The 24,233-nt window shown below is 44.5% G+C and overlaps 3 protein-coding genes across 6 annotated transcripts in view; 2 read left to right on the top strand and 1 right to left on the bottom strand.

Moving 5' to 3' along the window:
• Nucleotides 1-1,557: 1,557 nt before the first annotated feature.
• ALKBH2 (alkB homolog 2, alpha-ketoglutarate dependent dioxygenase) lies at nt 1,558-8,594 on the bottom strand. 3 transcript variants are annotated; one of them, XM_053588590.1, is made up of 4 exons: nt 8,100-8,594; nt 4,451-4,740; nt 3,177-3,375; nt 1,558-1,878 (listed from the first exon to the last, which is right to left on the bottom strand). In XM_053588590.1, the coding sequence occupies exons 2-4, from the start codon at nt 4,737-4,739 to the stop codon at nt 1,572-1,574; spliced, it is 795 nt and encodes a 264-aa protein (XP_053444565.1). In that variant the 5' UTR covers nt 4,740; nt 8,100-8,594; the 3' UTR covers nt 1,558-1,571. The 3 variants fall into 3 exon arrangements, with proteins under 3 accessions (XP_053444565.1, XP_053444564.1, XP_053444563.1); XM_053588589.1 differs by lacking the exon at nt 8,100-8,594 and adding an exon at nt 5,285-5,470; XM_053588588.1 differs by lacking the exon at nt 8,100-8,594 and having other exon boundaries at nt 4,451-5,265.
• Nucleotides 7,924-18,804, top strand: UNG (uracil DNA glycosylase). 2 transcript variants are annotated; one of them, XM_053588586.1, is made up of 7 exons: nt 7,927-8,122; nt 8,712-8,918; nt 9,512-9,607; nt 12,444-12,541; nt 13,178-13,266; nt 14,395-14,573; nt 17,540-18,804. In XM_053588586.1, the coding sequence occupies exons 1-7, from the start codon at nt 7,991-7,993 to the stop codon at nt 17,678-17,680; spliced, it is 942 nt and encodes a 313-aa protein (XP_053444561.1). In that variant the 5' UTR covers nt 7,927-7,990; the 3' UTR covers nt 17,681-18,804. The 2 variants fall into 2 exon arrangements, with proteins under 2 accessions (XP_053444562.1, XP_053444561.1); XM_053588587.1 differs by lacking the exon at nt 12,444-12,541 and having other exon boundaries at nt 7,924-8,122; nt 9,512-9,618.
• A 4,365-nt stretch (nt 18,805-23,169) lies between these two features.
• Nucleotides 23,170-24,233, top strand: part of ACACB (acetyl-CoA carboxylase beta) — a 140,968-nt gene continuing 139,904 nt past the window's right edge. Inside the window, exon 1 of the mRNA XM_053588579.1 lies at nt 23,170-23,409. The gene's annotated coding sequence lies outside the window, so the exon portion shown is untranslated. The remainder of the gene's footprint in view (nt 23,410-24,233) is intronic.

Genomic DNA, 24,233 nt, shown 5'->3' with positions numbered 1-24,233 from the left:
AAATGCTTACTTGTTGCTTTTCTTTTCTGTAATGGACTAAAAGATGCAATGATAGAATACCATAAACTGTGTGAATAGTTGGAATGAGCATTATCCATGCAACTCCTGATTCCTCTGCTCTGTAGAAAACTATTATACAGGGATCCACTGTGGATGGTTATTGTTAATATCATCTGTTTATTACCCATGCAGAGCTCCTAAGCTTTGGGAGTTGGAGCTAGGGCTGTATAAAAAGACAATCCCTGCCTTGAGTTGAAGGCTGGTTTAGAAAAGGAGGGTACTGCAATCTCTCTGGACCTCAGTTTCCTCATTTGTAAAGTGAAGGGTAGATTCCATGACCTCCAATATCTAGCCCTTTTCCCTGAAAGAAGAAAGCAACTTCTGACTTTAAAACACATAACTACAGCTGACATCTAGTATTGTCATTTTATAAGTCAATATTCTAAATTTATTCATCGTTTCCAGTAGCCTAATACAGGAAGAGTATATCGAGCATTCTCTTCCCTCATGAATACAGCCCAGGGCCGAAGGAATTTTGATGACACAGTAGTTACCTATGTTTTAGCTAGATTTTTAATTTAAAAAAAAAGGATACCAAATTCAAACTGACTTTTCAGAAATAAGATTTGGAATTAGATCTTTCCAAAGGGTCACCTGAAGGCTAAGAACTATGCTTCCTTTGTGGGGAGTGGAGGACACTTCCTGCCAATGCCTTGGTTGTCAGCTCAGAGTACAAGGAGCCCATGTGATCATCATTCTGTCCGGCCCAGGCTGCATCCTGAGGCCTCTGTAACTCTCTCTCCCAACAGAATATACTGTGAAGGTTCTCCCAACCATGGGTATCAGGGTGGAAGAAGCAGCTTGAACCCTCTCATCCAATCATCCCTGACCCACTCAGGCCTTGGGGCTTTGATGCTAACATGAACACCTGTTTTACTGGAGTGTGGTGGAAAATGCCCAATTGTGTGACCTTAAAAATGGTTTGCAAAGTTGTTGCTTTGACTAATTACTGTTCTGCCACTGCCTACTCTATGAAATCTGCCATTAAAGAGATGCAAGAAAGGGGACAAGACTTTGATCATGTGGTTGTGAGCAGATCTTTGGTCAGAGGCCAGGGTTTGAGCCAAGGTAGTGAATGTGAACAATATCTGTGCAAAGTCTTAACCGGACTTCTTAAAGCTGACTTCCTCATTTTGTAAATTATTAGGCACTAAGTAACAACCAAATAATCTGATTTCTAGTTTTAAATTATTTAAAAAGTAGCTTTTTTGAAAAACCTAAGTTAAACTAATGGTTTATGCCATAATAACTGCTAATTTATGTATTTGCAAAAGGTACTTTTGTATCTGCTATGTATTATAGCAATAAAATCATTTTCTTAGGAAAAAAATCAACTGGTATTCTTTCTTAATTTACTGATTCGATACAAACATTCTTTTTCTGAATTCTGCATTGTTATGTAACCAGCCCTATGCTTTGGTTAAACCTTTTCTGTGTTCCCTGTTGGTAAAGGAAATGCCAGCTCCCTCATAGAAAAGGAAAGAAAACTGAAGTATGAACTGTTAAAAATGTTATTTCTTAATAGGCAGAATTTTACGAAAAGTCAGATTGACCCGTGGAGCCAGGATCTTCTTTCTGATGGGAAGACTATGATACCAGTGAGTGTTGGTCGGGTGGTTCATCATAAGTAAACTTCCGTGGGCCAGCTGGAGCCTGACCACCTCCACCCTCCGGGAGGAGTGTTTCCCTCGAGAATTCTTATGCCGGAAAATGAAGTCTCTGCAGGCACCAAAGGAGACAGAGGCAATGGGGCTCCCAGGGGCCAGTTCCCTTTCATCATCTCTGTGCTCCCCGATGTGGTCACAGCCATCTTTGTACCTGCCAGGAGAAGCAAGCACAGCTCATAAAAACAACTCTCTCCTGAAACTTTCTAATGCAGCAGACCCCTTGCTTTGTTTTGTTTTGAGACAGAATCTCACTCAGTAGAGTGCCATGGTGTCAGCCTAGCTCATAGCAACCTCAAACTCTTGGGCTCAAGTGATCCTCTTGCCTCAGTTTCCTGAGTAGCTGGGACTTGAGGTGCACATCACAACACCCAGCCAGTTTTTAAAGAGTGGGGTCTTGCTCTTGCTCTTGCTCAGGCTGGTCTTAAATTCCTGAGCTCAGGCAATTGATCCGCCTTGACCTCCCAGAATGCTAGGATTATGAGTGTGAGCCACTGTTTCCTGCTTAGACCCCTTGTTTTCTTACAGCGTGAAACTGCTGTGTTAACCACTGTCCCTGTTGTGTTTCTGCCTCTGTAATGAGTTGGCCCTGAAGCATCTTCACTGTTACCTAGTCCTATTTGTTCATGTGCTTTAAAACTGAAAGATAGCAAAAGCTCAAATCTTGACTTTTCCCTGGTTCACACGGAACCATTACCACATGTACTGATTTCTCCCTACGCTTAGTCCTCATTCCTAGTGCATTCTGGCCCCTGCCCACCTGAGCTCATCTCATACCTTTTTTTCCCCTCTTCAATGCTTTCTAGCCATAGTGGCAGGATGTCTGCTCCTCAGACACTCCAAGGTCCCTCTGTTCTTCTTTCAGGTATCTGTGGCTTGTGCCCTCCATTTAGTTATCAGCTCAGATACCTCAGAGGCTGTAACCACTTCATCTAAAGTCACCTTCCCCTATGCCTAGGTTTCTTGACCAAGGTGATTCTGCCACCTGGGGACAGACACTGGGGGTGGAGATGCTCCTGGCATCCCGTGGGTAGAGGACAGAGACATGCTCAACACCCTGCAATGCCCAGGGCAGCCCCCACAAGAAGGAATGATCTGGCCCAAAACATCAGTAATGCTGTCACTCAGTAACCCTGCCCTAAACCCCAAACCCTTCTCAGCTATTCTCCTTCAAATCAGCCTACTTAAATTTGCTTCAGGACAGTTAATCACTCTCTGAAATTATTTTTTTTTTCAACTATTTATTTAGGAGTTAATCACTTCTCACTTTCTGCTGCAGAGGAAGCTCCAAGAAGACTGACTTTGCTGGTACTATCCCATTACTATATATACTTTGTGCACCAAAGATTGATTTGTTGTACAAATGAACAAAATAGGGTGGGATTCTAAACTTCCTTTTGGAGGAGAGTAAAGATTTACAACATTTAGTCCACTGAACAGATAAGGTATCACCTATTGATGAGCACGAAGTTGAAAGTCTGTCCAGTCACCCCAGAGACACGATCCCGGACGAGCTCTAGAACTGGGATCCATGGCTTCGGAGACAGTGTAAGGCCTGAAAACGTGTAGGTCAGCCCCGTGTCGCCATATGTTGCCTGCTTCCTTGGCACGCTGTGCCACTTCCCGAATACCTGGACCCTGGCCAGGGCACCTGTACAGATGAAACATGGTAGGTCCATCCCTCTTGAGCCACCCCAGAAACCCAGGTAGTTGAATGCCCAATATACTCCCTGGGTATTCAGAATTCAAAGGGAAAACAGGAATAACATTTCCTGTGTCATTCAATGTAACATAATGCCCTGCTGAGCAGCCCCTCCTCAAAAATTGTGGCTTGCCCCAGATTTTTCTTTTTTTTTGCAGATTTCATGGAAGTGCTGACTGCCCCAAATTTTCAAGAGCAGTGACTCTTGTCCTACACTTACAGAGTCACAGTCTTAAGCTCTTTTTCTTGTTAAATATTATCACTCAATTGCCTTAACTACAATAAAAGCATATTGAGAGGCTGAAATACATGCCCAATGTAGTTTAGTTTACACAGTAGGGTAGTTTTGTCAACTGTGAGGACTAAGAGCCTGTGGCCCCTTGAATGGGGGGGCTCATACAGCCCCCATTATAGACTGGGGTCTCCTGTGGAGTTTTCTACGCCTTCTGAAGTACTTCAGCAATGCCTGTCCTGTGTACTTGTCACAGGGTAGAGCAGCAGTTCTCAGTATGGTTCCCCTGAGACTCCTTAAAAAACAAACTGCAGGGGTGGGGCCCAGCAGTCAAAGTTTGACGAGAAGTCCTGCAGCTGACACTGAAAACTGTAAGTGTAGGAATTACCTGGTTACTTGCCATCTCTCCCACTAGACCAGTGGTTCTCAACCCCTGGTTGCACATTAGAATCACCTGGAAGCTTTTTAAAAACACTGATGCCCAACTCCTAGCTATTCTGATCAGTTGGTAGAAACCAGAATGTTTTTTGTTTTTAACTTTTCCAGGTGGTGCCAATAGGTAGCCAAGTGAAAATTCACTTTAGTCATCTCTCATCTCCCAGGGGCCAGGCAAGCCTGTATTTTTTTCAAGTTTGTATCTCAAACATCTAACAAGGTACTTGACACAGAGATGCCCAGGGAACATTTGTTGACTGTAAACCCATCAGTAAGCAATGGTTCAGATTTCTCCAAACATAAGGTCACTAGTTTTATCAAACAAGCCTACCTAGATACACAGTGTGCTCTGCTTACCTGTAAAATATTCCACTTCTTTCTCCAACTCTCCGAAAATCTCGTCCGCCTCGGCTTTGCCAAACAGGATGGTGTAACTGCAGTCCAGGCCCTCCCCCCGAATGTGCTGCCAGCTGGGGTCTTCCAGGTGGACCCTGCTCCCAAGGGTCTCTCTTCTGGGCCTCTTCCTTGTGCTTTCGTCGTTATCATCGTCTCCTCCAGACACAGCTGGTATTTCTCCCGTCTGTTTTTGCTCCTCTCCCTTCCGCGAAAGGCCCCTTTGAGCCCCCTTCACCAGGTATCTGTCCATCCTGTTGTCCCACAGCAAAGGAATGGGCATCAGTGGCAAGGCAAAGACATACCTAGGTTCTGCCCCTGTGCAAAAATCTGTTCACCAAAGTAGTCCCACAGCAGCAGCATTCCTAAACTGCCATTTCAAAGATTAAGTCCATGTCCTGAAGAAGGGAGCAGAGGACGGTAAAGCTGGAGGGGCCCCTGGGGACAATCTGGTCCAGTGTCTCCCGCACCTGGACGGGCATCAGGATCAGCTGGCTAGCCTGCAAGAACCAAAATGACTGAACTCCGAGCCACAATTTCTGAATTTTAAAAGAACTCTCCCCCGGGAATTTACATGCCACAGCGGAATTTGGAAACTACAGGGCAAGCCCTCATTTTACAGCTGGGGAAACTGACGGCCAGACAGTAGGAGAAGTTTGACCAAAGTCACCCAGAAAAGCAGGCTCCTTATCTTTTGCCCACCCAGTTAAAGGGGAGGGATAACTGACCGCTCCGCCCCCACCAATATTAAAACAAATAGGTACAGTGACGCTCAAATGTAAACGATTCAGCACTCACATGCAAACCAGTTAAACAAGGTCAAACACAATTCTGACAATAACTCGTAACACATGCGTGGGGTGGGGGTGGCGAGGTTCCCTTCAGAATCTCAGCCTGCAGTGGCGCAGCTCTTGGCCCCCAAACACCCTAAAAGGGCCGTGGGGGCGAGAAAAAACGCTCAGCCACAAGTCTGTTCCGCGTCGGTTTCCGCTGCCCTCTGGGAAGCGCAGAAGTCTGTAAAACAGGTCGCCCGGTGGCCTTCTGACGCCGCCTGCTGGCTGCTCGAAGCCTTGGGAGCATTGCTGTGTTCCGGTTTAACGTTGGTCCTGCTTGTCACCATCATCTGTGGTTTGAGAACCACTGTTTGGTGTCACTTCTCACTGGGGGCTATTTTGGTGTCCGGACAGGGAGTTGGGGACCTCATATTGTCGCTGGCGATAACACGAGTTCCTCAGTCAGACCCCATGGCTTCTGTTTCTGTCTCCTTCACTGTAGCTGTGTGGCCTCTCACAGGTCACTTTACCTCTCTGGACTTGAATTGCCTCATCTGGAAAGCAGGGACTACTACAACTATGTCATGAGAGTGCCTTGAAGATTAAATGACAGCACATGCCAGAAGTGCCACTGTGCTCCAAATGTTATTTATTTTTTTTTTTTTTCAGTTTTTGGCCACCTCCGGCATATGGGGCCAGCACCCTACTCCTTGAGCCACAGGTGACACCCCAAATGTTACTTTCTACTGTTGCTTGTAAGTTTTATTGACTTTCTGTCCCCCCGTCCCCCGGCAAAACACTCTCATGAGATTGGGGGCTTTTCTTTCTTTCTTTTAAGGCTTCTTAGTGCACAGTAATGCAGATTTTGACCAATGTACAATATTGTATGACCAACACTACAGCCAAGACACGGAATAGTTCCATTACCCCATAAAATTCCCTCAGCCTCAACTCTCCTCCCTCACCCAGCCTGGGCAACTCATCGTTTTTTGTCTTTTCTAGAATTTCATATAAGTAGGATTGTACAATATTATAGCCTTTGTGTCTGACTTCTTTCACTAAGTACACTGCTTTTAAGATAACATATGTTGTTTGCTCCTTCTTACTGGTGGGGAATATTCCATCCTATGGATCCACCACGTACTGAGTGTCAGCTGGGTATGTGGATTATTTCCAGTTTTAAGTAATTATGAATAAAATCACTATGTGACACCAAGATAGCCCCCAGTGTAAAGTGACACCAAACAATGGTTCTCAAATCAGACATGTGCAAGGTTTTGTGTGAATACAGCTTCTCATTTCACTTGGATAAATGCTTAGGAATGGGATTGCTGGGTCAGATAGTAAGTGCATGTTTAAGTTTATTCAAAACTGCTGAATTGCTTTTTAAATTGTCTGTAAAGGCAAATCATTTTCGATTATGAGCTTCTCTCCCTTTTTATATTTCTGCAGCTTGTCCTAGGCACTGGGAGACACCAACAAAGAAGAATAAAGTTCCCACTCTTGCCCTGGTTAGGTTTTGGAGATTGAGACAGAAATAAACAAAGAAGGAACAAATAAGATTATTTTATATTACATAGCAGCTATAAACAGAGCTATGAGCTAGAAAGTGGGGCAGTAGGAGAAGGCCTTTCAGCGAAGGCTCCAGAGCTAAGATCTAATGGGGGACAGTGTGTGCAAGTATGTGAAGGCCACAGAGGGGCAGGCTGGGTGTGTCCAGCAAAAGTATTGGAAGTTGAACTCAGTAGTAGGGAAGAAAGATTCAGTCAGAAGGGGAAGGAGCCTTAAGAGCTAGATAATAAGCTGGGGATTGTAAGCCTATTTGGAATCCCTCCCCAGGAAAGAGGCTGGGATTGTAGCCAAGAGAGGGAAGAGCTGCAATTGAATTCAGGATTTATTTTGGAGACAGAACCAAAAAGAGCTATTGACAATTTGGATGTGGTGAGGGGGGGAAAGAGAATCCCAGGTGTGCAATGAGGGGAGGAGGTGGCCTATGGAGAGGGCATTTTAAGGGTGAATCTTCAGGGGGTTAATATCCCTGATTTCCATGAGGGTCTCACCCAAACCTTATAGGTTAAAATGTTTAATTGCGGGCGGCGCCTGTGGCTCAGTGAGCAGGGCGCCGGCCCCATATACCGAGGGTGGCGGGTTCAAACCCAGCCCCGGCCAAACTGCAACAAAAAAATAGCCGGGCGTTGTGGTGGGCGCCTGTAGTCCCAGCTACTCGGGACTCTACCAAGGGCAATAAAGTGAAACTCTGTCTCTACAAAAAAAAAAAAAAAAAGTGCTTAATTGCTCTAAGCCTTAGTTTGTCTTTAGTAAAACAGGCTGCGAAAGTTGTGTTCAACAAATATTATAGTGCTCGTTTCACTCCCACAACAATCCTAAGGGGTAGGTACGTTGTTTTTTTTTTTTTTCCAGCTGAGCTGTGTTGGGGCTTTCCAAAAGGCAAAGGTTGGTCAAATACACAAAATGAATGAAAAGAGTAGACCCTTAGTACCGTCACAAGCCCCACCTTGCCCCAGGAGGGGGACGGGCGGCCCCTCCCTGCACCTGCGCCTTGAGCGCTCCACCGCCCCCCGTCCCATCCCCGCTCCCCCCGCCCCCCGCCCCAGCAAAGTTCTCCACTCGGAGCATGCGCGGGTCGCTTGGCGCCAATTGCAAATCGATAGTCAGTACAATCCTCCCGGATCCCCACGCGGCGCGCATTTGTTCTCTGCTCGGCCCCGGGATGATCGGCCAGAAGACACTCTACTCCTTCTTCTCCCCGAGCCCCGCCAGGAAGCGACGTGCTTGCAGCCCCGAGCCGGCCGGCTTGGGGACCGGCGTGGCGGCCTTACCTGAAGATAGTGGGAATGGGGCGGTGAGTCGCGGGGGAGACCGCTTCGGGCTCCGGGGATAGAGGGCGCTAGGGAGGAAGAGGCGAGCTGTACCGAAGGGGTACAGAGACGTCCCACCGACTCGGTAAACCCGCGCCCTCTGTTCAAAATAGCCTCCACGTGTTTAAAATAGCCACTGCCGCCCATCGGCCGCCATGTTGAAGGGCCAGCCAATAGGGACGAGCCTCGGGGCCCACCGCTCCTATCGGCCGCGTTGCCGGCCTGCCCCTTTCGGCGCGCGTCCAATCAGAGTAGGGAGGAGGTGGGACCTCAGAAGGGAGAGTTTTGCCGCGAAAAGGTCGCGTGAGGACTCCCGAGGCGGCTTCTGCGGGGGCGGGACGCCTTCCAGTAGGGTCAGGTTCTCGTGAATCCCTCAGCCCCTTAACGCACCGGTTTAGTCCTATATTCCAAATTTCCGGCCTGCGCTCGGCCCCGTGGCTTTCAGTGTCCGGTTTTGCTCCGCAAATGGGTATCTTATGTTGTGGGACGTTAGGTTTGGGCCGGAAGTTGTTGCTGGCGCCCGGAAAAGGGCCGCCGCGGCCGGTGACCAGCTTCTGCGGGGACCTTTTACAGGCCAGCCCAGCCAAGAAAGCCCGAGCTGGGCAGGACGAGCCCGGCACGCCGCGCTCCTTGCCGCTGAGCCCGGAACAGCTGGTTCGCATCCAGAGGAACAAGGCCGCAGCCCTGCTCAGGCTCGCGGCCCGCAATGTGCCCGAGGGCTTTGGTGAGAGTTGGAAGAAGCACCTCAGTGGAGAGTTCGGGAAACCTTATTTTATAAAAGTAAGTGTGGAAACTTGTATCTTTCTCGGGGTAATGTGGAGGTCCTTTGTCTTGTGAGGGTAGCAGCTCTGGCTTGCGTTTGCAGGATATTTCCTTCAGAGGCTCCTTATTTTCCCTCCATCAGTGTCCTTTTCATGGAAAGGGAATAAAAACAAAACTTTTTATTTGGATCCAACCATTGGTTAAAGCTGTTAGATGTGAGATGATGTCGTGGGTTTTTTTAAAGCCACTCAGTCGACTTTCCAGGAAATGCTGGGGTGTAGTAAAAGCACCAGCCGGTCTGAATGAAACCTGGCTTGGCCTTTTTTTTTTTTTTTTTTGGTTTTTGGCCGGGGCTAGGTTTGAACCCGCCACCTCCGGCATATGGGACCGGCACCCTACTCCTTGAGCCACAGGCGCCGCCCCTGGCTTGGCCTTTTTAAAAACTGTGTTGGGGGTGGGTGGGTGACGTTCGCAGGGAATTGATGTGAGGGTTTTTAAAGAATTTGCATATAAAATCCTTCTAAATTTTAGATGGTGCTTGAAATAACTTGCTGAATTCTCATGATTGCCAATGAGAGTCTGATTTTAAGTCTAGTTTATTTTTTAATCAGCTAATGGGATTTGTTGCAGAAGAAAGAAAACATTACACTGTTTATCCACCACCCCACCAAGTCTTCACATGGACCCACATGTGTGATATAAGAGATGTAAGTACAAGGTAATGAATTTTATTGGGGGAAAGGAATTAAACAATATGTTTTATAATTTACTATTATTATTTTTTCTGGCAGAGTCTCACTCTGTTGCACTGGGTGTTGCCATGGTGTCATACCTTGCAGCAACCAAACTTCTGGGTTCCAGCTTTCCTCTTGCCTCAGCCTCCTGAGGAGCTGGGACTACAGGTGCTGGCCAACCCCCCTTGCTGGTTTTTCCATTTTTAATAGAAATGGAGTCTCACTCTTGCTCAGGCTACTCTCAAACTCCTGAACTAGGTGATCCACCTGCCTCAGCCTCCCGGAGTACTAGGATTACAGGCATGAGCCACCGTGCCCCAGTGTTTTAATTAGAAATACTGAAATTATGAGGGTTTAACTGACTGTATTTTAGCCTACATTGACTTTTAAAAAATTTATGTATTTTTATTTTACTTTTTAATCTTATATGTACTCTTTTTAACATTTGCTATTTACTCATCAAAAGGAAAATATTCATACATAGCCTTGTGTAGGTATGCTCTCATTTTCTGTATTTTATTTAATCCTGAAACCAAAACATGAAGCGGTTCTCTTTTTAACTGCTGCAGTTGACCCCACCCTGATCCAACCACATTTTCTTTTTTTTTATTTGAGACAGAGTCTCACTTTATGGACCTCGGTAAAGTGCCGTGGCCTCACACAGCTCACAGCAACCTCCCAACTCCTGGGCTTAAGCGATTCTCTTGCCTCAGCCTCCCGAGTAGCTGGGACTACAGGCGTCCGCCACGACGCCCAGCTATTTTTTTTTTTTTTTTTTTTTTGGTTGCAGTTTGGCCAGGGCCGGGTTTGAACCCGTCACCCTCGGTATATGGGGCCGGCGCCCTACCGACTGAGCCATAGGCGCCGCCCCACATTTTCTTATATAGTTGGCACTTTCAAACTATTGACTTTTATCTATCCTGAACAGTTTTGCTATCTTGTTAACAAATCCCTTTGCTAGTTCATCCTGTATGACAGTTGCTGATTGGCTGCTCTAGTCAGGGCAGTCTCTTGTTCAAAAGCTTGTGGCTTCACTGTATTAAACAGAAGTGTCTTGTTAAGGTAGCCATACCTCATACTTGGAAAATTTTGGTGTTTTCATTTTAGAGAAAGAGCTTAGAATATACCTCCCTGGTTTCAAAGTTAAACTAAGTCCTATTAAATGCAGTATTAGTTTGCTCCTTACTTGAATTCCCTATTCTGAATACCAGTAATCAGACAAACAGGAAAGGTTCAAAAGAGAATCAAACCTATGTGGATCAGATAGGCCAGGAGGCAGCTTTGCAGATGAGAATCCAGAGTCAGGGAGCTTGCCCAGGACCAGAGGCCCAGCTGGAAAGTTTCCCTGTGGGGATAGGTTACATCACGCAGAGCCTATGCTGGCAACAGTGTGAGCACCAAGAGGAGGGATGAAAGGTTCCTAAAATCTTCCTGGTGGTAGGATGTGTGGAGCTGGATTCTGAAGGATAAAGAGTATGACAGCTGTGGAGGAAAATTCTAAGAAAGAACACATGGGCAAACACTGGTTTGAAAAGACACCAGCTAGCATTTCAACACCTCCTGTGACTCTTCATTGCCTTTTGCACCAAATCCTATGGCCCTTTTGATGTGACCCCGTACTCTTCTGGCTCCATTCTATTTGAGAATGTAGGGAAAGAGGCACTCTCCTATGCTGCTGGTGAGGAATGTGAATAGCTTCACCTCACTGCAAAGTAAAAAAGACATGTGAAAGTTCAAAATACACCTATCCTTTGATCTGCATCTTCATTACTGCACATCTGTTCCATAGAAGTAAAAGCAACGGAGTGCAAGGATGTGCATACTAGGATGTTTACTGCAGTGTTTTCATAATAGAAAGCCTTGTAAACAAGCTGTCTGGCCATGACTAGTGATTGAACACTCTCTTGACTTGAAGGATGCCCAAGATATATGACATGAGAAATACAAAATATACAGTGATGAGTATGGTAACCCTAATTGTATATAGGGGTAACTGTTATCTAAATGGTTAACTTGGGGTAGGGATGACCAGGAGATGATTGGCTGTTTTGTAATTTGAAAAATACAAAGGAGATAAAAGCAGTATTTGACCCCCATCTCATTTGAGACATTTGAGTCAGAGAAAGGGGTGGGGCAGTGTGTTAGGGTGATAGAAAGATAATTTGATAATGGATGATGATGCTCAGGTAGTTACTCCCTTCTTCAGTGGTCAGGAAGGGGTCGCTCCTCATTGTTGTATCCTTTCGTGTAGGTTATTACTCTGTCAGGTGTTCATTTAGACCAATGTGTTTAAACCTTTATTTTATTTTATTTTATTTTTTTGTAGAGACAGAGTTTCACTTTATTGCCCTCAGTAGAGTGCCGTGGCGTCACACAGCTCACAGCAACCTCCAACTCCTGGGCTTAGGCGATTCTCCTGCCTCAGCCTCCCTAGTAGCTGGGACTACAGGCGCCCGCCACAACCAACGCCCAGCTATTTTTTTGTTGCAGTTTGGCTGGGGCTGGGTTTGAACCCGCCACCCTCGGTATATGGGGCCGGCGCCCTGCTCACTGAGCCACAGGCGCTGCCCTAAACCTTTTTTTATCTCATTGCACACTTGAACCTATAGTTAAACTTCTATTGCACACTTAATGTTGATCCAAAAAACAGTAAAAAAAAAAATGTATACACTTATGTGCTTTGAACTTCTTTTGAAAATAATTTAATTAATGATATTAAAAAATTTTTGTGACACACCAGTTGAAAATCCCTGATTTACACTGTCTACACTGCAGTATTGTTTAATTCTGTACCACTTGGCGTTCATAGGTGAAGGTTGTTATCCTGGGACAGGATCCATATCATGGACCCAATCAAGCACATGGGCTCTGCTTTAGTGTTCAAAGACCTGTTCCACCTCCACCCAGGTACAGTTGCTTTACAGATGGCTCTGGGCCAATCATAATTATTTTCGGATCTGTACTTTGCAAATTACAGGTGGGATTATTGGAGGGACTTTTATTAGCCTTGGGAGCAGGATTTCTCAACTTTAGCACTACTGACATTTGGGGCTGAGTTATGCTTTGTTGTGGGAGAAGGGATTGTCCCAAGCTTTGTAGGATGTTGGGCAGCCTCCCTTTCCTCTACCCACTAGATGCCAGTAGCACCCCCCAGTTGTGACAATTAAATAGTCACAGACATTGCTAGAAGTTCCTTGGGGGAGAAAATTATCCCTGATAAAGAACTGCTTTGGAGGGTTTTACATATATATATAAATATACAAAACCGTAACTGAACAATTAGTGTGTGGGGAGGAGGGAGTTGTAACTTCTAGACTAATTAGCTGTTTCAAAGTGCTAGTCCTTAAATCCAAGCACAGCTCAAAAGAAAGGTCCTTGGCAGATTTACCAGAAGGTAAACTGGTAGTGTTTATCATTAATTGGTGCAGTGTGTGCCCTTGTCCTTTCCAAGAGCTGGCTGTAACCTCTAACCTTTTCACATGTATTTTAGAGGTTACTGAGTTTTCAAAATTATAATCTGTTTTTCTTCCTGTTTGCTTTTAGTTTGGAAAACATTTATAAAGAACTGTCTACAGACATAGATGGTTTTGTTCATCCTGGCCATGGAGATTTGTCTGGGTGGGCCAAGCAAGGTAAATCATCGCTAGATGTACTTTGGACTGATGCCAGCAGTCTTTTCTGTACTGTTTGTTAATGTTTTGAAAGGGTTGTATAAAGAACTAGCAAGAGCTAATAAAATGGGTGATTTATATAGTGAAAAGATAGGTATCTAAGTTTTTATTCTGCAGCCAATGTTTTCTTTCATGTTTTAATTATAATTTGAAAGACAAGTGTACAAAAAAATTTATCCACTTTGTTTGTTCAAAGACAAGGTTGCCCAGGCTGGAGAGCAGTGGCATGATCATAGTTCACTGCAACCTTGAACTCCTAGACTCAAGTGACCCTCCTGCCTCAGCCTCCTAAGTAGCTGGGACTATAGCTATGTATCACCACACCTGGCTAATTTATTTTTTGTAGGGATGAGGTGTCTACTATATTACCCAGGCTGACTGCTCATTTTGACATGTGGGGTGTGTTTTAATCTAAGACTTTCTTTCTACAACTAGGATAAAGAAAAAATGTTTAGGCTCAGCACCCATAGCTCAGTGAGGAGGGCGCCAGCCACATATACTGAGGCTGGTGGGTTCCAGCCCAGCCCAGGCCTGCTAAACAATGACAACTCTAATCAAAAAAGAGCCAGGCATTGTGGCAGGTGCCTATAGTCCCAGCTACTCAGGAGGTTGAGGCAAGAGAATTGCTCAAGTCTAAGAGTTTGAGGTTGCTGTTAGCTGTGATGCTACGGTACTCTACTGAGGGCGACATAGTGAGACTCTCTCAAAAAAAATTTTTTTTTGTTTTTTTTTTGCAGTTTGATTTTTTTTGTTTTTTTTTTTAAGTGAATGATTTTGGCCTACTTTTAGTGTTCTGGGATCCCAATATCTCTTGGGATTTTTTTTTTTTTTTTAAACAATTCCTTCTGATGGAGGGCTATAAGGCATGTCAACTGCAGCAAGCTGGAAGAGAAAAATAAAAGGCTGTGTGATCTTCTTACCCAAAGGTCACCACTGGTTGTGTTGTAATGTAATGCTTTCTTTGTGACCTATTTTTCTTCAGCTCACCCGTCAGGCATGTGGTTTCAGCGTGTGACTAACCTGTTGCCAGGTGTTTGGTTGATGTGTCTGACCCTACATTTAACCTCTTTCCCCTGTGTGTGTTTGTAGGTGTTCTCCTCCTTAATGCTGTCCTCACTGTGCGGGCCCATCAAGCCAATTCTCATAAGGAGAGAGGTTGGGAGCAATTTACTGATGCAGTTGTGACCTGGCTAAATCAAAACTTGAATGGCCTTGTCTTCCTGCTCTGGGGCTCTTATGCTCAGAAGAAGGGCAGTGCCATTGATAGGGTATGTTTTAACACTTTTCATTGCGAGTCCCTGGGAAATCCCATGTCCTAAAATGAATTTTATTTTCCCTTAAAGCATAGAGTTGGGTTTTACGTTGAAACTGAGCTAAATTCAGACAAATTACAGGAATAATGATGTGTTATATGTGAGGAGAATAACTGGGCAAGTTGTGATTTAATCCAGTTGGTAATAGATGCATGAACTTGTCATACACATAAAAGATATTGAGGTCCTTGGATCCCATTCATTTAATAAGTGATGCTTTAAATGATGAAAAAGGCAAGTTTCTTCCAAGAAATTTGGGAGCATATAGAAAACACAAAGAATTTTACTCAATTACAAATTTAACTTCTCCATTAAAATACTACAGTCATCAAACCTGAGATCTAATCATGAACACCAAACACAACCAGACCAGTTGCTGCCCTCCCTGCATCCTCCCCCAGCCTACTTCCTCACTTACTAAAGCACCTGGGTATCTGCTTGTGGAGATCACAGACCTAGGTGTCAGCCTTGAATCCTGGTGCATCAGAGATGATGGTGGGCTGGTTTCTCAGTAGGAGATGACTGATACATCAGAAATGTACAGATAAATTGAACATGGGGCTTGGGGTTCAATGCTTTTCTTGCAGAACCTTGCTTAACTCTTAAAAAGGCATTTAGGGTAGTGGATACACTTACTATCGCATAATGACCTATGATCCAACCTTATGAACGCTGAGATCTGATGAGATACATAAGAAATGTGTGTGAGAATAATTGTAATCTGTCCTATCTCCAGCCCAGGGTCTCTCCTGAGCTCTAGGTCTATAGTGTGTCTCTTTACCACTCTCCCATATTATCAAATTCAACATTTTCTGAACTAAATTCTTTCTTAATCAGTCCCTCACTGAGCTTGTTTTTCTATATTCTTCAGCAATAAAGTACCACTATCTGCCCAGTTGTCCAACCAGAAATCCGTAACGCAGTTTCCTGCCTACCTCTTTCTCCTCTCTTCCCCACCTCCGCTTCCCCACCACCTCTTCTCCCTCACTTGCCCTTATGTGGCCACTCCTATCTGTTCTTTCTTTCCCCTGGATTCGGTTACATTCATCTCTGCAGCCTTATTGGCCCTCACCTGACGTTGCCTGGAAGAGTGAATGCCTTCTCTCTGGAAGGCATTGGCCTAGGCTGATGGGCTGTTGGGGGTAGGGGTGGTGGCCCAGCCGGCCTCTCAGCCATGACTCACTTCTTTCAATTTTGGGCTCTAGGCTGAGACCCACCTGTATTTTTTCACTGGGCCCCAATTCCCAGCCTTTCTTTTTCTTTGTATATCCGCCTTCCTCTGCATAGAATGTGGAGGTCCCTTCCTTCACAGGAGGCTAAGTTACCCTTCAAAGCTTAGCATAGCTGAAGTTCACAGGGGTCTGCGCTGCTCGTGTGTGCTCAGCATTTGACGCACATAGTCTCCTGTAATACTTTACCTGGTGGTCTTCAGTTGATCTTTCACAGTAACTTCATAAGCCAGGCTCTGTTGTTACTCCCAGTTTACAAATAAAAACTGAAGCAGCTTTAGAGACTCGTAGCAACTTCCCACATGTTACACAACTACTGCGTGGCAGAGCTGGGCCTTGAACCCAGACAATCTGGCTCCAGGCTTTGCTTTCAGCCATGCTGGACCACTGCTCAATAATAACTACAGGTAATATTTTTAAAAGTTAAGTACAGTCATGCACCACATAACATTTTGGTCCAAAATGGACCGTATATGATGGTGGTCCTAGAAGATTATACTGCTATATTTTTACTATACCTTTTCTGTGTTTGATATGCTTAGATACACAATTTCCTAGAGTTTTCAGTACAGGAACAAGCTGTACAGGTTTGTAGCCTACAAGCAATAGGCCATACCCTATAACTTGGGGGTGTGGTAGGTTATGCCATCTAGTGTATAAGTACACTGTGTAATCACACAGTGAAATCACCTATGCATTTCTCAGAAAAGATCCTCATCATTAAATGATGTATGGCAGTCTTCTGTTTTTATGATGAGATTGCTCAGACAATATATGTTTTTTTCCTTTGAAAAAACTTTTAAATGAATTTACTTTATCTTGCTTTTTCTTTTTTTACCTGATCATTTTGGAGGTCAGCTCATAACAGGATGTGTAACTTGACTGTGTTTCTCTAACAGCTACATGATGTCCTACTGTAAGAATGTTAGAGAAATACTTCTAACCAATTCTCTAACTCGGTTTAATTAGGTTTCAACTGATAGAAGCAGTGCTACAATGAGCTCCCTTATGCAAACAGAAGGTCCCTGACCTAAGAGGTTGGACTGGCGGGGGGTTTTGACTTTACACTGGTACTAAAGTGGTGTGCATTTGGTGGAAACCCAAATTCAAGTACCTCTACAACCATTCTGTTTCTCATTGTCAGTGCATTTGCTAACTTGTATGAGCTGTGTAACACCATGATAAAGTAAGTTTTGTGTTAGACAATTTTGCCTAACTGCAGGCTGACGTTCTGAGCACATTTGAGGTAGACTAGGTAAAACTATGATGGTTAGGTTATTTAGATGTATTTAAATGTACTTTGAATTTATAGTGTTTTCAACTTGGGGGGGGGGGGTTCCTAGCCCCACTGTAAGTTAAGAAGCATCTGTGAGCTCATCATGGTACCTTCAGCAAATGCAGTGTAAGCAGCACAATTGCTGCTGAGATACGGGCACTTGAGAATTATGTAGATGCTGCCAAGTCGGGGCTGAGGCTGGTCTACTCTGCTTCTCAGAGCCTAGCAAAAGTAGTTGCTTGATACATGGACTTCTAATACAAATGCTGAGTGCTCTACTTCTGAAGGAGGGAGAATTTAGAGAGGTCAAAGAGAAAATTGTATATGGTCTTCAAAGTATAACAGCTGTAGTACACAGTCTTTTTTTTAAAAAGAAGGATCCCAAATCTGCCATCTTTTCTCCTATTCTTTTTCAGAAGCGGCATCATGTACTGCAGACGGCTCATCCCTCTCCATTGTCAGTGTACAGAGGCTTCTTTGGGTGTAGACACTTCTCTAAGACCAATGACCTGCTCCAGAAGTCCGGCAAGAAACCCATTGACTGGAAAGAGCTATGATCCTCAACTGAGGCATGGTCTGTCTCCATTGGCGGTTTCAGAGAAGCTGCTGGTGAAGAATTTGTCAGTTACAAAGTCAAATTGAAAATTTCCCTATTCTTAAAAATGCTGCATAAGGGGGAGAAACTTCTATAAAGCTGTCATGAACCAGGTTGCCCGGGCCCAGGAGTGGCAGTTTCATCAACCCAGACACAGCAGAGACTATCCTTGGGGCCGAACGTCTTCCTCTGCACTGTGAGGTCAGATGCTCACGTGGCTGTCACCTCCCTTTAGGCTAAAGAGGGAATGTGTGCAGCCTTTTGGTGCAGCAAATACTTCCATGCCTGCTGCTAGTTGTTGCCTGGTAGGTTAGATGTTCAGTTGTAAGTGTTGGGGTATTTTATTCTTGCTTACAAGATCCCCCACCCTCCACCCTGCAGCCTGTACTCTGGGCTCTGTTAGGTACACCGCCCCTTTAAGGAGCCCTCAGGCCCCTCCTTGAAGCATAAGGATGATTTGCAGGTTTCTAGATAGATAGCCCAGAAATTAGAGATCAATTATTTGTAGTAGGGGTGAAGATTCCTAAGGAATAATTCTTGGGGATAGGGGATAAGAGAAGTGAGCTGGATATTGTCTACCCTGTTATTCTTTGGTTTCGAGGAATAAGCAATGGAAGATGAACAAGAGGAGAAAGGGGGATTTTGTTTGTTTGTTTTTCTTTTAATTGGAGGGGGTAATTTTCTTCTAGGGTTATCCTGAGTTCGGGTTTTTAGAGCTGCACAGACTGCCAAATTGCTGTTTTTTTATGGACTGAAATAACTTTGGGATACCTTTCCTATAACACTGGAAAATTTTACTTTTAAAAAATCCACACAGATGTATATATTTTTCAATCCTCTTCTTAGAGACAATTTTTTTTTTTTTTTTGCAGTTTTTGTAGCTGGGGCTAGGTTTGAACCTGCCACCTCCTGCATATGGGGCTGGCGGCGTACTCCGTTGAGCCACAGGTGTCACCCCTTAGAGACGATCTTTATTGGGTCTGTTAACCTCCATGCTTGATCTTGTTAGAGATGCTGTTTTTGCTGTTAGGTGGGGTTAAAGAGTTAACCCTGTAGTGAGTTTGGTAATAAAGATTGTTGACGTTGTTTTGCTTTCTGTCAGAGTCCTTTATGTTGCTGGGCTGTGTGGGGGCTTAGGCATCTACAGAAACCCTTCGGCTGCCCTTGTACTTGGTGTCTGCTTGGCCCCCTGCCAGGGTCCCCATGGTAATCATTGTCTACAGGAAGGATCTGCTGCTCATCTCTTTCCTTCCTGCCCTCTCTGCTCCTCCACTGGAGCTGGGTCCGTCCCACCCCCTGCAGGAGGAGCACCCAAACCCTGAGCACTGCAAGGCTACCCAGGGGTCCAGGTCTGCTGAGACCCCAATGGGGAAAGCATTTCTTCAGTCATCTTGGTGTGCCCCTCGTTGCTGCATTCTGCTAAGCCCCCTGACGGTCAAGGGAAGCTTCCTGCATCCTCAACCGGTAGACATCTTCCTACTGGTGTAAGGCCAGGGCACAAGGAAGACTCCATGCTGTTGGAGGACTGTTGGAATGAGAGGTGGGATCCCCTGGCAGCTGATGAAGAAGCAATAAGTATCAGGAAGGGTTGAAGCAAGTGTGCTTTTATTTGAATGGGCAAGAAAGAATGTGTCCAGCAAAAACTTAAAGAGGACAGGGATGTGGAGAGGAAGCAGTATTTCCAAGCAAAACTCTGGGCCTTTTTTTCCTTATCTCTGAAGAGAAGGGTTTATGATGCCACATTTTGTGATCAGTAGTCTTTGACCGAAGATGCACTATCAGCTTACCCTCTGGTAACTTCAGGGTCTTCCCTTAAACTTTAAGATGACTCCCTTATCTAGGGGAGAAGGGAAGGGCTTTTCTTTACCAGTTAGCTTTGACAGTTCTCTCCCAAGCCAGCAGGGGAGAGCAGTGAACTCAGTAACATAAAGTAACAATAATTATTTGAGTTAGGAAAGTTATATTCATACAAGTTTATTCACTGATTCTTTAGAAATCGGGCAACTTGTTTTGATTAACTTTTAGCTAACCTGGTAGTAATTTCTTTTCACATTGAGTTTACTATGATTCCAGCACTTTGTATACAAAAATAAAAGGCAGTTTTTAGCCTCTTAGGTCAGGAGTTGGCAAACTTTTTGTGAAGGGTCAGATAGTAACTATTTTAGGTTTTGTTATCATCTGGTCCTCTTGGGAACTACTCAACCCTACCTTGTAGAGAAAGCAGCCATTGGCAAAACATCAATCAGGTTATGTTCCAATAAAACTTTATGAATACTGAAATTTGAATTTAATATGACTTTCACGTGTCATGAAAAATCCCCTCCCCAGAATTTAACAAATGTAAAAACTTTTAGCTTGAGAGCTGTGGGAAAACAGGCAATGTAAGCCTCACTTTGCAGGCCCTGGTATCCTCCCGCTGGTGACATGGGAACAAAAAGGAAGCAACTACTGGATTGGCCTAGGAAAGAAATTTCACAGTGGAGGGAACGTTTTAAGTGGGAATTGAAGGAAGCTTCAGGCCAAGACGAGGAAGAATCAGCCCATGCAAAGCCGGATAGCTGGTGACCCACACGCTGTGTGCGGATCTGGAGAGTTCCACGTGGCACAGTGGGAGGCTTGAGAATCTGGCCAAAAATGATGCCTATCTCCTTCCTTTCCAGGTAAGGAAAGAATATCTGCTGAGGGCTTTCGAAATGGAGTTGAGTTATTCTACAAGTGGTGTACTGGGAAACTAAAATTATAACTGTGTAAAAATCACTATCTACTTTTGATCTGAGTAGCAGGGCAAGGAAGGCAAGGTCGGGGACTGAATTGTTTGCATTTTGCATTTTTAAAAACAGACTTTAGTATGTTCTGGTATGCTTATATTTTTACATAATATAATCTCTCCCTCTTAAAATTTACTTTTTGAGGGCAACGCCTGTGGCTCAGTGAGTAGGGCACCGGCCCCATATGCCGAGGGTGGCAGGTTCAAACACAGCCCCGGCCAAACTGCAACAAAAAAATAGCCGGGCATTGTGGCAGGTGCCTGTAGTCCCAGCTGCTTGGGAGGCTGAGGCAAGAGAATCGCGTAAGCCCAAGAGTTAGAGGTCGCTGTGAGCCGTGTGACGTCATGGCACTCTACCCGAGGGCGGTACAGTGAGACTGTCTCTACAAAAAAAAAAAAAATTTACTTTTTGGTTCAGTTTGCTCTAGGTATAAAGTCTTAGAAAGGGTGCTCAGTGGAGAAGCAAACTTTGGGGAGTATTAAGGTAGTTGCTCTTCATCCTTCCAGACCTTCCAGATGGACAAGGAAAAACGGGGTACCTTTGTGTTGACTTGTGCTGACTTAAGCTGAGGAAAGCCTGAAACATTTGCTCACTGGAGACTATATTCCCTCTTTTGTCTATTTAGTGTCTTCTGACACTTTAATTTGGGACTTACAACTTAAAGTTCCCTTGTAGGTCTTGCAGATTATCTCAGCTGGAACTAAGTCTTTACATTTTTAAAATATGTTTGGAAATGCAAGTGTTGGTGAGTGGAGCAGACCAGAAGAGTGATGCTTTACCATTCTTTGCTTCTGAGCTCTTTTGCCTCTTTCAGTTGTAGTGTTTGGGGTGAGGGAGGTAGAGAGGCTTCAGACAAGTGGTGGGTGCTCTCCAAGCCTAGGGAAACTAAAAAACATGCAGACCTCACCCCCAGAAATACTGATTTAGTTGGTGGGGGAAGGTATCTGCATGCTCACAAAAGGTCTGGTCTACAGCAAGACTGACAACGTCTTTCCAGGTGCATAGTTTTGTTAGGCTATGTGGTCACTTAATGATATTTTTAAGTAATGAATTTCATTAGAAAGACATTATAAAGTGTCTGTTATAAGTCACCCCCTGTGCTAGAAGCTCAATATGTATCATTTCATTTTTTCAACCATAGGGTAATGTAGGGCACTTGAAGCTCAGCCATTCGTTCAAAGTCACTAGTAATGGAGTGAGGATTTGAGCCCCTAGCAGGCTCATTTCAAAGCCTAATGGTCGGGCCACTTCCTAGCTCACAATGTGGAGTCATTGGGAAGGAGTTTTTTTAGTGGAATTTAAAAAATAATTCCTTGAATCACAGATGGTTGTCCCAGGAAACATGGCTTGTTTGAGAGGCTCATGAGGTGAAGAGCTCTTCTAGAATGACACTTTAATGAGCTTCTCTAGAATGACGTCTTAATAATCTAAGAATCATATCAGAAAGGCCACGACTCATTAAGAAATTAAGTTTTGTGGCAGGCATTGTGCCAAGTGCTTTTTTTAGAGATGAAGTCTCACCATGCTGCCTGGGTTCATCTCAAATTCCTGGGGTCAAACTATCCTCCCTCCTTGGCCTCCTGAGTGGCCAGAACTACAGGTGCACACCACCACACTGACTTGTGCTAAGCACCTGGCCTGCCTTGCTTCAGCCCCAGCCCCAGTAACGTGGACCTGGCGCTGGCCCAGGTCACAGCTGATGATACCGAGGCTCCAGGACGACCACATCCTGCTTCCATTTCGAGTGGAGAAAACCCACAAAGTTCAACATTCTATGACTTTTCCTTCTTGGAAAATAAGCCTACAACTGAAGTAGCTCCTGCAGGGGCTGCACTTGGTTTAAACCGTGCTGCACAGATTCGTTGCTCCTGCTTTTCACTTGCTATTTTATTTTGTAAAGTGCTTATAGAAAGTGGAGCCTCTAAACCAGCAGTTCTCAACCTGTGTGTCGTGACCCCCTTGTAACAATGAAAATACATCCTGAATATCAGATATTTACATTATGATTCATAACAGTAGCAAAATTACAGTTATGAAGTAGCAATGAAAATAATTTTATGGTTGGGGGTCACCACAACATGAACTGCATTAAAGGGTTGTGGCATTAGGAAGGTTGAGAACCACTGCTCTAAACTGTTCCCTCTTTGCTATTGTCGAGCACAATATACGTCTGTGTGGTGCTGACTGCCTGCTCCAGTTGGGACCTGGAAATGACCTTTGTCCCACATGTCTCCAGCCCTCTCCGCAGGGAGGACACTGAGTAACTGCAACAGGTGCTGAATTAACTTTCCTCTGCTCAGCTTTAGCAAGAGCCAGTGACCCTGAGTGACAATGAAGCCTTTTATTTTTTTTATCCCCAAGTCATGAAAAATGGGAAACGTTCCATTAAGTGGCATGACTCAAGAGGGTTTTGCCACATCTTTTTTTATTCAGGAAGAAGAAGCCAGGTGATTTGATAACGATCCACTTCCCCATTTGAGATTTTCACTGTGGGCTTGTTTCTCAAAAGACCAAAACCTGTAGGAAGTTAATTTCAGCATGTCACAGGAGAGCCAAAATGACTTTGTTCCTATTGCTTACGACAAGGTGGACTTTAGATGCCTCCTGTCTTTGATATCTACGAATTTTGAAATAAAGTGAATTATGGGATTGAAAGTCAAAGGGCAGAACGCTGTCCTGAACAGCCAGCCTTGCACATGTGGTCTGGGGTGGATCTTTATACTGCTGCTGCTCCATGCCTGGAAGGTTAAGTGTCCAGGGATATTTTTAAACAGCGGGGGCTGGTTAATCTAAAAGTGACATTTACAGTCACAACAGTCAGCAGCCAGCAGGCTTTCAGGCCCGTAGCAAACAAGGACTCATCTAAGTAACCCTGAATACAGTTGGGAAGCCACAGGAAGAGAAAAGCCAAAGAAACAAAATGGTAAGTCAGCTTGCCCCTTCAGGTCACCAATAGTAAAGTCGGCATCCTAGCGAACAGGAACAAATTACAGAGTGAGAGCAGCCCAGTGCAAAAGGAACAACGATCCCTGTTATGTCTGAGGGAGACTGATCAGAAGACCTAGAACTGTAACGTAGATGAAAGAGAAGGGCCTTCCTTTGCTTCTGTAAATGGCTGTGTTGCTTAGAATCCCAGCGCCTGCACCTTCATGAGTTCCACAACCCATTTATAGGCAGTTCTAGGAATTTTTTTTTTTTTTTGCCTCCAAAGCTTCTGTCTGAAGGGAAAGTATGTTTCCTCGTGTGGTGGTTGCTTTTTTTTTCTTTAAAGTAGACCGTAAGAGTAAAACATTTATGCTTTTCTTTAAATTTTTAAAAACCACCTTACAAAGTAATCCGAAAGTAGAAGTGTCAGTACAAAGAGAGATGACATATCTCTTTGCTCAGAGAGAGCAGAGGGAGCTGCTGTCTACAGTTTGTTGTAAAGCCTCCCAGATCTTTTATTCTGTACATTCACAATGTACACAACTATATCTCTCACATCCTACCATTATTATTTTTATATCTTAATATAAATGGACTTCCATGTAAGTAGAATGGCCAGTTGTCCCAATTTGCCCAGGACTGGGGTATTGCTGGGACTTGGGACTTTTCATTTAAAAACTGAAAAGTCGAGATCTATGGTTTTATAAATTGCATTTTCCTTGTAGCAGTGACTTGGAGTTCTTTATAAGACATGGTTTCTTTACTGACTTCTCCAAATTTTAAATGAAAAGACCCAGCCAAGCCTAAATTAGGTGATCAGAG

Source organism: Nycticebus coucang, chromosome 4 (assembly GCF_027406575.1).
Source record: "Nycticebus coucang isolate mNycCou1 chromosome 4, mNycCou1.pri, whole genome shotgun sequence".
Lineage (NCBI taxonomy): Eukaryota > Metazoa > Chordata > Mammalia > Primates > Lorisidae > Nycticebus > Nycticebus coucang.
Note: the sequence above shows the minus strand (reverse complement) of the source record. Positions and strands in the feature narration are given on the sequence as shown.